Source organism: Bubalus bubalis, chromosome 5 (genome assembly GCF_019923935.1).
Source record: "Bubalus bubalis isolate 160015118507 breed Murrah chromosome 5, NDDB_SH_1, whole genome shotgun sequence".
NCBI classification, from domain to species: Eukaryota; Metazoa; Chordata; class Mammalia; order Artiodactyla; family Bovidae; genus Bubalus; species Bubalus bubalis.
In genome coordinates this window covers 80654554-80670414 of record NC_059161.1, presented here as the reverse complement: position 1 = coordinate 80670414, position 15861 = coordinate 80654554, and the positions used below count along the sequence as shown (strand labels likewise).

General features: G+C 37.9%; 1 protein-coding gene and 2 pseudogenes across 1 annotated transcript; 2 read left to right on the top strand and 1 right to left on the bottom strand.

Moving 5' to 3' along the window:
• Positions 1-674: 674 nt before the first annotated feature.
• On the top strand, positions 675-2434 carry LOC112582790 (annotated as a pseudogene).
• A 6036-nt stretch (positions 2435-8470) lies between these two features.
• LOC112582789 (non-histone chromosomal protein HMG-14) lies at positions 8471-9608 on the bottom strand. Its single transcript, XM_044943336.2, has one exon. It carries the CDS (start codon positions 9591-9593, stop codon positions 9288-9290), a length of 306 nt encoding a protein of 101 aa, XP_044799271.2. The 5' UTR covers positions 9594-9608; the 3' UTR covers positions 8471-9287.
• A 4570-nt stretch (positions 9609-14178) lies between these two features.
• LOC123333583 lies at positions 14179-15129 on the top strand (annotated as a pseudogene).
• The last annotated feature ends 732 nt before the right edge of the window (positions 15130-15861 follow it).

The window sequence follows — 15861 nt, the reverse complement described above, 5'->3', positions numbered from 1 at the left end:
TACTAACGTTAGAAAGCACTACACTGGAGTTTATGAAAACCGGGATAGGCAATTTGACTCTTATTTTTTAATTTGACAAGTAACACAAACTTCTTAATTTCTCAGTTTCCTCAAGTTTGAACAATGGTTATTACTGTTAACCTCTCAACATTGTACCGAGATTACATTTTGACAACATGTAGGTACTCACTGGCACTAGGAAGATCCTTTATGTGTGTTTCAGTGAAATCTTTGAGGCCTGGAACTATTTATTCTTTTCTCTCTCACTATCACGTATTATAAGTTATATTTATTTTTTTATTAGATAGATGAATAAAAACTGGTATATAAACTATGTATATTGAGCCTTTTGGGGGTGTTAGTTCTAAAAGGTCTTGTAGGTCTTTATAGAACCATTCAACTTCAACTTCTTCAGCGTTACTGGCTGGGGCATAGACTTGGATTACTGTGATATTGAATGGTTTGCTTTGGAAATGAACAGAGATCATTCTGTCGTTTTTGAGATTGCATCCAAGTACTGTATTTTCACCCTGCTTATTTAACTTATATGCAGAGTACATCATGAGAAATGCTGGGCTGGGAGAAGCACAAGCTGGAATCAAGATTGCTGGAAGAAATATCAATAACCTCAGATATGCTGATGATACCACCCTTATGGCAGAAAGTGAAGAGGAACTAAAAAGCCTCTTGATGAAAGTGAAAGTGGAAAGTGAAACAGTTGGCTTAAAGCTCAACATTCAGAAAATGAAGATCATGGCATCTGGTCCCATCACTTCATGGCAAATAGATGTGTCAGTCACTCTCCTAATATATTATTTCCAAGACAGATGTTCAGATCTGTCCATCAGGAAGAATGTCTCTGACCAAGAGAAATATAACCATTGGGGCCACATTCGCCCTCTTGGGTTCTCAGACTACCCAGAACTGCAAGCCCCCCTCTTCCTGGTATTTCTGGCCATCTACCACTTCAGCATAGCAGGCAACCTTGGGATGATGGTCATCATCAAAGTTAACCCCAAACTGCACACCCCCATGTACTTTTTTCTCAGCCACCTCTTGTTTGTGGATTTCTGCTATTCTTCCATCATTGCTCCCAAGATGCTGGTGAACCTACTTGCAGAAGACTAAGCATTTCATTTGGGAGATGTATGGTGCAGTTCTTTCTCGTTTGCACGCTTGTGGTGACTGAATTAATTCTGTTTGCTGTGATGGCCTATGACGGCTTCGTGGCTATTTGCAACCCTCTGCTCTACACAGTCGTCATGTGCCAGAGACTCTGTGCCATGTTAGTGGTCACGTCATATACATGGGGAGTAGCTTGCTCCTTGACTCTCACGTGTTCTGCTGTCAAATTATCTTTTCACAGTTTCAACACAATCAATCACTTCTGTGAGCTTTCTTTCTTGCTGTCCCTCTGTTATTCTGATCCTTCTCTCAGCCAGCCGCTGCTTTTCCCTGTTGCCACCTTTAATGAGGTGATCACGTTGCTCGTCACTCTCACGTCCTGCGTGCTCACTGTTGTCGCCACCTAAAGACGCAGTCAGCTGCTGGTCGTCACAAAGCCTCCTCCACCCGCGCCTCCCGCCTGACGCCATCGGCATCTTCCCCGGCGCCATCCTCTTCCTCTACTCTGTGCCCAGCTCCACACCCTCCAGGCACACAGTCAAAGTGGCGTCTGTGTTTTACACGGTGGTCATCCCCATGTTGAATCCCCTGATCTACAGTCTGAGAAATAAGGGGGTCAAGGACACAGTCAGCAAACTAATGAAAACAAAATTGTTTTCACATTGAAGGCATGCAACTGCTAAATATTTACTTTGGTTATTAAAGAACACTTTTCTGATTTTGAATGGATTATGTCAAAAATTCACTTAAAAAATAACTTTAGATTTGAAAAACAAAAACCACAATGGAAAAAATATGAATTTTAGATCAGGAGACTATACCTAGTTCTGACTAACTAAGTCAGAGAAGATGGATTGACCTGACTCAGTCATTATCTACAAAACCAGTTTAATATTATTTTGTTCATAAAGTGGTATATAGAACAAAAGAATATAGATAATATATCAAACATATTGTACGTGTGCTGTAAACTCTAGTTCTGTTATTACTTTTTTCCTGATGACTAAAAAGTAGTCTTAAATAAATGACCAATTTTATACTTTAAATTTAGTGAATAGATGACAGGGAAAGATATAGTTTTACTTTCAGGAACCTCCCAAGCCAGTGGTGTTAGTTAATATCATAATACAGTTGGTGGGAAGAGACTGTACAAAATCATTTATGGCTATCATGCATCTTTTACTTGGCCTTGAAGGATAGACAGATTTTTAAAGAGAAATAAAAGAGAATGACAAAAGTTTTACTTGAAAGTGAGAGTTGGACTGTGAAGAAAGCTGAGCGCCAAAGAATTGATGCTTTTGAACTGTGGTGTTGGAGAAGACTCTTGAGAGTCCCTTGGACTGCAAGGAGATCCAACCAGTCCATTCTAAAGGAGATCAGTCCTGGGTGTTCATTGGAGGGACTGATGCTGAAGCTGAAACTCCAATACTTAGACCACCTCATGCGAAGAGTTGACTCATTGGAAAAGACCCTGATGCTGGGAAGGACTGAGGGCAGGAGGAGAAGGGGACCACAGAGGATGAGATGGCTGGATGGCAACACCGACTTGATGGACATGAGTTTGAGTAAACTCCGGGATTTGGTGATGAACAGGGAGGCCTGGTATGCTGCATTTCATGGGGTTGCTAACAGTCGGAAACGACTGAGCGACTGAAATGAACTGAACTGAACTGAAAGAACATTGTGGTCAAGAGTCAATGATTCAAACATATTTTAAGCTATTATTTCATGTCATATGCCTACAAGGTATCTTGCTAGGTGCTTGAAGAAATAAAATTTTGCATACATTGAAGCTACAATTCTAACTTATTTTGGAAGAAAGTTTCAGTATAGAGAATGAAAGAATTTAGAAGAGGCTTAAGAAAATTAGCTTGCTTCTTGAAATACTGAGAACAAAACAAAGATACTTTATATGTGTTGTATGTTTTGTGTTGTCTGTCTATCACTTACCAATCATTATACATATATTATTACTTCACATGGCAGTTTGATCAAGCCTGTATCTTAGTTCTCTTTAACAGGACTCTCTAGAAAGTCTCCATAAAACAATTGAGTAGATTTGCTGTAAAAATTGAGAGCTAATAGCTTTCCTGGGACTTGAACATTGCTTTAAAATAGCTCTAATTTTTAAGTATAATCTAAACATAGAAATAATCTAATCTATATAACCATATATATCAGGGAGGATTACATTTTCCTCTAAGCAATGTAATATTTAGGGGCTTCCCTGATAGCTCAGTTGGTAAAGAATCCACCTGCAAAGCAGGAAATCCAGGTTCGATTCCTGGGTCGGGAAGATCCACTGGAGAAGGGAAAGGCTACTCAGTCCAGTATTCTGGCCTGGAGAATTCCATGAACTGTGGTCCATGGGGTTGCAAAGATTTGGACATGACTGAGCAACTTTCACTTTCACCCTCATAGGTACATGTATCTAATTTGAAATTAGCAATCATATTTATATTTTCTTTCATCTGTTGCCTCATCAGTTTTGCTAGAATTACTTACACATCTGTTTTCTGTTCTATAATCTTTGTGTCTGAATGAAATTCCAAATCTTTTGAGAAAAATATTAAGAGAAATAATTCTATTTTCATGAGGATGAAGTAAAAACTTGAAAACAGTTCAATGGGGTAATTTCAAATGCTTATATGATTTCAAACTTAAAAAGATGAATTATGTAAATCACTTTTTTCTGGTTAACATTTTGATATGTAGTGATAACCAATATTATTTTATATATTCATAAATAAAATATATTCTTCTATAAATCATTGCTTGATATTTACATTAACTAGAATATCAGTGGAAAGTAGCAGAAATGTTATATTAATCTTGACTCAAATCAGTAATAAACAATCCATTTTCAGGGCATAAATTTTCATGTTTCTTCTCTATCTTGACAAAGGATGACTAATTTTTTTGATTGATTCAGGGACACAATTCCTTTATTCTTATTCTGAAAAAATGGAAATACATATTACTTAAGTCCTCTGATCATGATTTAAAAATTAGTGTGTGGCATAATCAAGAGAAATATTTAATATGGCAACATTACAGGCATTGATGCTCTTCAATAAATACTGATGTAAAATTCCATATTCTTCTATTATTTATCTTTAGATTTCAATTCATTTTTGGTAACTCCTATAGCTGCTGTAGAGTATAATTTACATTGATGTTACTCATTTTTTAAACTCATGTGCCTCTAAAATGAGTGACTTAAACTGCTTCTAAAGAAATCTTAATTATGATAATGTATTGAGTTAAATATACAATGGCAGAAAGCATCTCATGCATGAATATATTGATATAAAACAAAGTAGAAAGTAGACTTTAGAACAAGAAATATCACTAAGAATAAAGAGGGAGTAAAATGATGAAGCTATGGGTTTATCATGGATTAGCTTCTTCTTCAGAGAAAGCAATGGCACCCCACTCCAGTACTCTTGCCTGGAAAATCCCATGGATGGAGGAGCTTGGTAGGCTCCAGTCCATGGGGTCGCTAAGAGTCCGACACGACTGAGCGACTTTACTTTCACTTTTCACTTTCCTGGATTGGAGAAGGAAATGGCAACCCACTCCAGTATTCTTGCCTGGAGAATCCCAGAGACAGCGGAGCCTAGTGGGCTGCCCTCTATGGGGTCGCACAGAGTTGGACACGACTGAGGTGATTTAGCAGTAGCAGTAGCAGCTTCTTCTTATTAGTCTAAAACTTAAGGAAGGAAATTTTCCAAGTTGGTTTTTCTGTTTTAACTCTGAAGTAGGCAAATCACTCCATTTTTGTTGCTACTGTTGCTACAATTTGTTTTTGTTTTGTTTTGCTTTGATTTGTTGTTTGAAAGTGATATGTTTTCAATTTAAAGAATTGGAGAATTTTCAATGTTAAGGAAATTAGTTCAAGGTATGGAGAATATGCACTTCCCAGGTGGCACTAGTGGTAAAGAACCCACCTGCCAGTGCAAGAGAAGTAAAAGACTTGGGTTCAATCGCAGGGTCTGGAAGATCCCCTGGAGGACGGCATGGCAACCCTCTCCAGGATTCTTGCATGGAGAACCCCATGAACAGAGGAGCCTGACGGGCCACAGTCCATGGGGTCTCAAAGAGTCGGACACGACTGAGTGACTTGGCATGCGTGCATGGAGAATACACCAGTTATACTGAATACCAAGATTTCCAGTACTTGACTCAATCTCATTACTGTATATATGAAAGCATGTATAATTCTCCTGCTGCTAGGAAGGAGGGCAGAGAATAAAATTGCTCGATTTTCATTTGTTTTTTTCCTCAGGAAAATGTCCGAATGGTAGATCCTACTCACATAGAAACTGCCCTGTAGTACATGAGAGACCTTGGGGAAGTCTTTAGTTGCCTTTCTTAATATGGATAAAGGAGTTATCTTTTTAGGGTTGTAGCCAAATGAGAGTGATAACATATGAAATCTCTGTGCATTAATACCTCTACATATACATCTTCACTTACATCTGCATATATACACTACATGGGCAATTTGATATCTTTATTTTTTTTAATTAACCATATTTTTAAAAATGCAAAACCATAATTTTAAATAACATGATAATTTTCTACCCAAGATATGATGCCCCATAGTTTTAAAAAAAAAAGTTATATTTTTTTACTGTTAACTTTCCCTATAGTTAGAATTCTAAACAATGTTACATTGTAGCTTTGGAGATAGTTTTTTCTCAATTTTATCAAAATGTAATTAAATTATTTCTTTTAATAACTAACAAATAATAAGTCCACCTGCAATGTGGGAGACCTGAGTTCAATCCCTGGGTTGGGAAGATCTCCTGGAGAAAGGAATGGCTACCCACTCCTATATTCTTGCCTGGAGAATTCCATGTACAGAGGAGCCTGGCAGGCTACAGCCCATGGGGGTCACAAAGAGTTGGACATGACGGGGAGACCCATTTTCACTGTCAAGAAAAAAAAAATCTCATTAAAAACTCATATAGCTTTTATGGTTTTCAAGGCTAAGACTTGGGAAATATGTTACCAGTGGCTTTCCAGAAAAATGTATACCAGAGTTACAGCTTTCTCAGTCCTTATCGACACTGACCACTACTATTGTAATTAATTAAATCCCTTTGTTAATTTGATAGGTAAAAATGATGATAATCTTCAGCATATATTGAAATTCTCTTTTGTATATTCTGCACAATTCGAAATGTAACTGTCCTTGCTGCTAAGTCGCTTCAGTCGTGTCCGACTCTGTGCGACCCCATAGACGGCAGCCCACCAGGCTCCCCCGTCCCTGGGATTCTCCAGGCAAGAACACTGAAGTGGGTTGCCATTTCCTTCTCCAATGCATGAAAGTGAAAAGTGAAAGTGAAGTCGCTCAGTCGTGTCCGATCTTAGTGACCCCATGGACTGCAGCCCACCAGGCTCCTCCATCCATGGGATTTTCCAGGCAAGAGTACTGGAGTGGGGTGCCATCGCCTTCTCTGGTAACTGTCCTTATGAGCCACTAATTTCAAAGAGATGGGTCATACTCCCCAACAAGGGAATTGTACAAACCTACTGCAAATTTATGTGACTGATAACTGAATAAAACAATTAGCTTGGATTATATAGGATCATAAAAGCTGTCACCCTACTTTGGCAGACTTAGGACATTTCCCAAAGAAAGAGTCCATCTCCATCAGGCTCTAAATTAGATCACTGATTATGTTTCAAGGTCCAACAAAATATCTAATTGAATTTATCAGCTCAATTTAGTGATAGATTAAAGTTAGGAATTACATTGATTTCTGCTCATACTTGAATTTTAATCTTTTAGTCAGTGAGATCCACTGGAATATTGAACATTTTGAATTATTTGATGATTGCATTTTAAAACATGTTCAATAAAAATAAAAATAAAGCCAAAAAAAAAAAAAAGACAGTGTTTGATGCCTATAATTTTCTGAAGTTAATATAAACATGTTTTCCCCCTTCTTCTTTTTTTTTTTTTTTTTTTTCAGAAGAAACACAAAATTTGTCACTTGGTTTCCCAGATTTGACATATAATAGAAAGCACTCCTGTGGGAGAGTCCATTGTCACTGAATCATCAGAAGCTCCCGAACTCAGAGTCTTTCTCTTCCTGCTCTTCCTCCTCAAAGATGCTGTCACAGCTTTGGCCTGAGCATCACTGCACCAATTTAAGGCTGCTAAGCTGCTAAGTCACTTCAGTCGTGTCCGACTCTGTGTGACCCCATAGACAGCAGCCCACCAGGCTCCCCCTTCCCTGGGATTCTCCAGGCAAGAACACTGGAGTGGGTTGCCATTTCCTTCTCCAATGCATGAATGTAAAAACTGAAAGTGAAGTTGCTCAGTCGTGTCCGACTCTTAGCGACCCCATGGACTGCAGCCTATCAGGCTCCTCCATCCATGGGATTTTCCAGGCAAGAGTACTGGAGTGGGGTGCCATCGCCTTCTCCGAATTTGAGGCTGTACCAGTTTATTCCACGATCCTAGTATAGCCTGTTAATTGTTTGATAAATTGCTTTAAGCAGGCTAAATAAAATTAGATAGCAAATATATAATACAATTTTACATATAATAACATACCATTTTGTGAGCCATAATATAATAATATGTTTCCCTGAGACATTCTTAATGTGTAGAAAAACATATGACATCACTTAATTTTGTGTTTAAACAATTTCTCAGTAGAAGTGTAATTATGCAGGTAAATATTCCCACTGGGAATTGGGTATCAGTGTGTGTTCCTGGGATCTGATGTGCAATCAGAAAACTAGTCTCAACAGCCTCAGAGAAATATAAAAGGTCTTGAATTATCCTAGAGAACAGCAGTCTTCCTGAGGAAAGAACAAATTTCTTCTACGAACACAGAAGGCCATTCAAATCAGATTATTAAAAAATAATGCAGTAGATCAATTTTTCTCTTTTAAGTATCAAAATTGACTTTTCCTGTGAAAAATGAACCACTGCTGACACAGTATAGAGAGAAGGTGAATGAAAAAGATAGTGACCTTATCTTAATCCCAGGGGATTAGAACTTGATGGGATTTTACGTTCTTTTAAGTTCATTGTCACTTATTCTACAGGTAGAAACTGATAGTTTGATAATAAATATTCCCGAGTAACACAAGTTTTAAATGATCAAGGTATGTCTAACAAAAACAATAGCAGCAAAGAAGCCCAAACATTTGACACATGATATTAAAACAATTCTCACTATATTGGACTCTGATTAAGAATCTAAATGTTTCAAATTTCACTTATTGCATTATTCATTATATATTGACTCTTTTTTATTTCTTCTAAGTCCTTGTTAAACCTTTCTTGCATCTTCTCAATCATACATTTGTTTTTTTTTTGTTTTTTTTTTTTCTTTTATAACTGAGATTTTATTGGTTGTTTTGAGGATCACTACACAGACATTTCCATTTGTACACAATTCTTCACATATGTACCAAAAATCTAAAATATCATGTAGTTATTATTCTTAACAGTTATTCCAGTGACTTTCCAGCTTAAAATTTGGAGCAAACTTTTCTTAACAGGATATCAAGTACCAATATCTTCAAATATTGATACGTTGTTACATCATAAGTCCCACTGATTCACAATTTAATATCATATACACTACATACCCAAACTGTCAATCGTTCACAGCACATTAACCAAGTTACTAGGAAAACTGGACTACCACGACCAAAGATGTTATAGTATAGTGCACAAAATTCTGACCAGGAGAGCCAAGATCAAAAAGTGGTTTGCTGTAGGAAATAATTCTACCAAAACAATATGGGAAGAGAAGTAATTTAAAGTGTTCAAGACATTAAATGCACAACTGACTCCAACTGTCATTTAGTATGGTTTTGTGTTACAGGATATAAAAGCTACCCCCATCTATGGAATGTTAAGCTGACACCCAAGACAATCAAAGCCTCCCGTTTCCAATATCCCACTATTTTCTGGTTGTACCAAAAAATAAACAACCAGCAAATGATTTCACCTCTTAAAAAAAAGCATTTACACTTAAAAAATGGGATGAGGTGGGATTCCCTCCTTTTTAAAAATGTTTCTAGAGCTACTAAAAAACTTGCATTTACAAAATAGTTGATAAAAATATTCCTCTGGATTGTACAAGAAGGGAAACAGGGACCACTGACAGGAACTCGGTGTGTGGTTATTAATCAGACTTGGCTTCTTTCTCTTCTGCTTCATCAGAGGCTGGGCTCTCCTCGTTTTTAGTCTCTCCATTTTCTGCAGGTAAGTCTTCTTTAGTCTCCTGGTTGGCCACTTCCGCCTGTTTTCCCTTTGCTCCTCTTTTCCCTTTTGTTTGCACTTTTTTGTCTGAAGATTTATCCTTTCCCGCCGCCTTTTTTGGCTTCGTTTCCACTTTTACAGGAGCCGGTTTAGCTGACAACCTCGCCGACCACCTCTTGGGCTCCTCCTTCGCTGCCCCCTCGGCGGAGCTGACCTTCCTCTTGGGCATCGTGGCGACGGGGCGGGCGAGAGCCGGGTGCCTAAGGGCCGCGGCGCGCCGAGAGCCTTCGCGAAGCGGGGTAGCCTGACCGCTGCCGCTCCTCCCGCCGCCCGAGCTGCTGGGACCCGCGGCGGGGGGTCTCAATCATACATTTGAATCAGTTCTAATGAGGTGGATGAAACTGGAGCCTATTATACAGAGTGAAGTAAGCCAGAAAGAAAAACACCAATACAGTATACTAACGCACATATATGGAATTTAGAAAGATGGTAACAACAACCATTGCTGTACGAGACAGCAAAAGAGACACTGATGTATAGAACAGTCTTATGGACTCTGTGGGAGAGGGAGAGGGTGGGAAGATTTGGGAGAATGGCATTGAAACATGTAAAATATCATGTATGAAACGAGTTGCCAGTCCAGGTTCGATGCACGATACTGGATGCTTGGGGCTGGTGCACTGGGACAACCCAGAGGGATGGTATGGGGAGGGAGGAGGGAGGAGGGTTCAGGATGGGGAACACATGTATACCTGTGGCGGATTCATTTTGATATTTGGCAAAACTAATACAGTTATGTAAAGTTTAAAAATAAAATTAAATTAAAAAAAAAAGAATCTAAATGTTAACACTGTTCTAATCACCTATTATTTCTTTTTAAAGCATGTACATATCCATTAAGGCTGACTCAATCTGTTTATTATATTGTCCATCTCCTCTTACAGTATTGCATTGATGGCATCAATTATCAACACCCACGTAACAGCACAGGGGTGAGGTTAGAAGAATGTTTTTAAGGGAGTAGAAAAAAAATTAAGTAGTGACTAGTATCAACAAAGAGAAATTCCTGCAAGAATAGATATTTTGCTAATAGAATTTTGCTAAACTCTTCCAAAATCCTGTTTTCCTGCTCACCTGCCAAGTACATAGAAACATAGTAGTTGGCTCCTAAATGGTGTCTGTTTTTTATTTCCTGTATTATTTTCCCTTTCCATTTGTTCTATTTAGCTTTTATATTTCTTTTTTGAATCTTGAAATTTTCTTTCAGACTTGAAGTGTGTAATAAACTTGAAATATTATTACACTTAATGTTCTCTATATAAATTGTTCTCTTCAGGTCCTGTACATCTGTGAATAGAAATACGAGGTTTCGCAGAAAAACACCTCGCAAAGAAGTGTTTGTTTCTCATGGTCAAAGCCTCAAGCTTATTTAAACGTTGTCCCTAAAGATGAGTCTCTTTATTTGATGTCTCCACCTACAATGCAGGAGACCCCGAGTTGATCCCTGGTTTGGGAAGATCCCCTGGAGAAGAAAATGGCAACCCACTCCAGTACTCTTGCCTGGAGAATCCTACGGATGGAGCAGCCTGGTAGGCTACGGTCCATAGGGTCTCAAAGAGTCAGACACCACTTCACTTTCACTTTCACCTTTGAATAGTCATTTTTCATTATTACAAAAGAAACAATAGCTCAGAAAAGATATAATTGTATTTTTTCTTGCCTTCAGAGAGTGGCAATTGCTCACTCCTTAGTCAATAGACAGTCTTGTCTCTATGTTTGCAGAACAAAGCAGATGGGCTATCATTCAAGAAGAGTTAATATTTTCTAAGGAGGAAGCCATCTGTATTTCATAAAAGTATAATTCCAATGAATTAACTATTAGATCAATGATGCTTCCCTTCTTTGCTTAACCCTTTGCTTAGAGGAAAAAGGAATCCTGGTTGATAATAAAATAATAAATATTAATTTCTCAAGAAGTTCAAACTTGCCTCAATAGCTTAATAATATTAGCTTCCAAGGTGGCGCAGTGGTATAGCATCCACCTGTCAATGCAGGGGGCAGAAGAAATTTGAGTTTGATCCCTGGGTTGGGAAGATCCCCTGGAGGAGGAAGTGGCAACCCACTCCAGCATTATTGCCTGGAAAATTCCATGGACAGAGGAGCTTCATGGGCTAAAATCCATGGGGTTGCAAAGAGGTGGACACACTAAGCACACACACATCACACATTGAATATTCGCTGTGTGAAAAACACTGTTGAAAATACACATATTAGCTCATTTAATCCTCATCATTACCCTGTAGACAAGTGTCACTATAATACGTAATGTACATATCAGAAAATGAAATCATATAGTTGTTGAAATTTTGCTGAAGTCATACAAATATGAGGTGGAAGAGCCAGACACACTGGCTCTGTCGTCCAAGCGTTCAACCACCACAGCACATCTTCTCTGATACTGTGTCAAAAGATGTAAACCTGTTGGAGCACAAACTCTAAATCAAGATTTATGCTAGCTTTAAGCTGATAGCCCTATATCCAATTCAGCACATTAAGTTTTGAGGAATAACTGTCTTGGTTATGCTAATCTTTTAAGTAACACTGTCTCTAACATTTCCATTTCTGGGGAGGTAGTATCTATTGAAGAGTGCCCAGTGATCCAGAATGTCCAAACTCTGGCCCTGACTCTTTGATTGCAAAGTTATGCAATCCTGGATTGTTAACTGGGTTGAAATCATCAGTTCCTCTTCAGTAGAGGTGGCCAACATATTTTAAAGAGCTGTGAGAATTAAGTTAGATGAGAAAGCACTTTGAAAATTATAAGATGGCAATGTATCCATGCCAGATTTTCACATTTACTCTAATTTATCTCTTTCATCTCCTGCATTGGCAGACAGATTCCTTACTACTCAAGTGACCTGGGAAGCTGTTAATTTAGCTAACAGAACAAATGTAGAAAAATAGACATTAAGTAATCCAGAATCCTCAATCATAATTGTATACATAGTTGATTTTCTATACCCAAAGAATAGCTTGGTAAATAGTTGCATTATGCCTATTAATTCTAAATGTACGAAAAGTTTCAAAAGACATTCACTTTTATTAAAAATCTGGAACAAATTGAGAAAAAACAGGAGGATAAGATTTTGGTAATGTGGTTAGATCATAATCTGGGATAGAGTATATAAAATGAAAATGAAAATATATTCAAATCAGACATTATGCAAATGCTGAACTTGTAGGAGCTGTGTGTGATGTAGGTTGTTAAGGAAGAATTATATATGCATGATATATATATATATATATACACATTATATATGACATAAAATGTATATATATGTATGTCTATATATAGATATACATATATATGGGCTTCCCTGGTGGCTCAGCTGATAAAGAATCCACCTATAATACAGGACATCTGGGTTAAATCCCTGGGTTGGGAAGATCCCCTGGAGAAGGGAAAGGCTACCCACTGCAGTATTCTGGCCTGGAGAATTCCATGGATTGTATTGTCCATGGGGTCACAAAGAGTCAGACATGACTGAGCGACTTTCACTTTCTCTATATATGTACATATGAACTTTGTACTTATATAAAATGTGCACATGTAAAAGATTTTACTTATTTTATTCATTAAGATGCTATAAATGTTACAAAAGATAATTCAAAGAATCACAATATTATAAATCAGGAATTCACAAATAAACTGATAATAGATACAAAACTGCCTTTCCACTACAGAGCAAATCAGTTGTCTCTGGAAAAAAATGTACCTGTCTATAAACAAGTATCATGTGTGTTTCTCTGGGCTATTTACAATTTACAGAGCTGTAGACTAGTGCAATGGCAAGAGAATGCAGGCATCATTAAGAGAAGTGGGTAGGTGACCCTTTTTAAACATCTGTTACAATTTATCATTAAACATTGAAATATTCCTGAATACTCGTTATATTGCCTGGATTAATTCAGTAATTGTCCAAGCATGAAAATTTCTCTAGTTAGATTCCATAGCTTGGCTTATAATCTAAAAAATAAAAAATGGATGTACTACCTACTATTAATATGTTGCCAACTTTAGAACGGTGAATCAATGAGATGCTAAAGATATTTAACTGTAGAAGAAAATCATTTAACATATAATTTGATGAGACAGGCACTGTCATTTTCATACTAATGATGATGAAACTTAAACTTAGTGATTACTTGGCCTGACTAAAGAATTGCAACTGCTGAGCATTAGAGTTAGGATTCAGTTACTAATTCTGTTACTGATTCAGTAACTAATTCTGAATATTTTCTCTTTCTATTTTACAAGCAACTCTTAGAAGTTCCTTTGTTCCTCAGAGGCAAAGTGCTTCTCAATGTATGAGAGATAAAGTACTTTGACTCCTCTAACTAGGCAAGGTTTTAACTGAAATAGAAATACTTTAACTTGTTGTGCAAGTAAAAAAATACTGCAAAGTGGAACAGAAGTGAGTTACTGAGTGTGCTATATGCAATGTGATTAACCATGATCATTCACATTGGTGAAAGTTGAGAGAGTAAATGAAAGTAAGAGGTTCAGAGGTTAGAGTTCACCCACTGGTTTGATGCTGTGTCATTTGATGTGGAAAAATGATAGCTTTAAGGAATAGAAGCAGTAAGTTATCAGTTCAACTGGAAATACATACATTTTCTGTGCTTACTGTTCATATGCCTAGGGGTTACCAGGATGCCCAAGTGGATTTAGAATTAGTGTTCTAATTACTTCAGCCGTTTTCATATTTATTTGTTTTCTGACTCTTCAGGTTATTATAAACAGCAGTACCCAGTCAAAATTCCAACCTCCACAAACCCTACAGAGAATGGAGGTGGAGAACAGCACTGTGAAGATACAGTTCTTTCTCTTGGGATTCAGTGACCACCCAGAACTGCAGAGTGCTCTTTTTGCTGTGTTTTTGTCCATCTACTCTGTTACCCTGATGGGCAACCTTAGGATGATTTTATTAATCACAGCCAGTCCCCCTTTGCACACCCCTATGTACTTTTTTCTCTGCATCTTGTCTTTCGTAGATGCCTGCAAACCCCCAAGTTACTTGTGGGCTTAATTTCTGATAAGAAGACCATTTCTTACAATGGCTGTGCTGCACAGTTATATTTCTTCTGCTATTTGGAGGACATAGAGTCTTTTCTCTTGACAGTCATGGCTTATGACCAGTACATAGCCATCTGTAACCCCTTCTTTACATCATTATTATGTCCAAGAGGATTTGTTGCCAGCTTGCAATTGGAGTATTTCTGGGAGGCACCATGACCTCAATCGTCCACACCGCAATATATTTCACCTGTCTTTCTGCTCCAGTGAAATTAACCATTTCTTTTGTGACACCTCCCCTCTCTCCTCTCTGTCCTGCACTGACACTTACATCCATGACGTTGTACTGGTGGTCTTTGCTAGTTTAGTGGAAGCCCTCTGTCTTCTAATAGTTCTCCTCTCTCATATCCTCATCATAGCACCCATTCTTAAAACAGGTTCTGCCGAGGGAAGAAGAAAAGGATTCTCCACTTGTGCTTCCCATCTGACCATGGTCTCTATCTACCATGGTACCCTGATCTTCATTTATTTGTGCCCTGGCACTGTCCATTCAATGGCTATTGATAAAGTGACCTCTGTGTTCTATACATTGATTATACCTATGTTAAATCCCTTAATTTACAGCCTTAGGAGCAAATATGTAAAAAATGCCTTCAGGAAAATGATTAGCAGAAAATTTCTTTCTTAAGAAAGGATAAAACTGAGGCTGACAGCTTTTCTACCCTGTTTCTTTTTTATTTAATTTAAATTTATTTATTTTAATTGGAGGCTAATTACTTTACAATATTGTATTGGTTCTGCTACACATCAACATGAATCTGCCACAGGCATACATGTGTTCCCCATCCTGAACCCCCTCCCATCTTCCTCCCCATACCATCCCTCCGTGTCATCCCAGTGCACCAGCCCCAAGCATCCTGTATCAAACCTGGACTGGCGATTCGTTTCTTATATGGTATTATACACATTTCAATACTATTCCCCCAAATCATCCCACCCTCTCCCTCTCCCACTGAGTCCAAAAGACTGTTCTATACATCTGTGTCTCTTTTGCTACCCTATTTCTTGACTTTTGTTCTCTAAATCTCTAAAGATTCTGAGTGCTGAAGCTCTAATACTTTGACATAAGTTCCTATAACCCACCAGTACAACCTTCTGAACTTCCCATTATTTTCAATTGTGCCTAAATTGAGTGTAGGGAGCAGGCCTTAATGATCTTAATCTTCTCTCCAAACTAAGGAAGAGTAGCAATAGGGTCTCTGCTGTTTTGCACAAAAGGTGTTTTTTACATCTCTTTCCTCTGTTTCTGAGAGGCCCTAGTGAGGTATCATGAGAAGAGCAACTGCTCTGTCCATGTCAGTTAAACTTACTTCCCTAAAGGCTCCATTTTTTTTTAAAACAATAGGCTTAATAGACTTGC

What these genes read in the sequence shown, in the direction of transcription:
- LOC112582789 (XM_044943336.2), bottom strand. Translation starts at nt 9,593, where the DNA reads ATGCCCAAGAGGAAGGTCAGCTCCGCCGAGGGGGCAGCGAAGGAGGAG.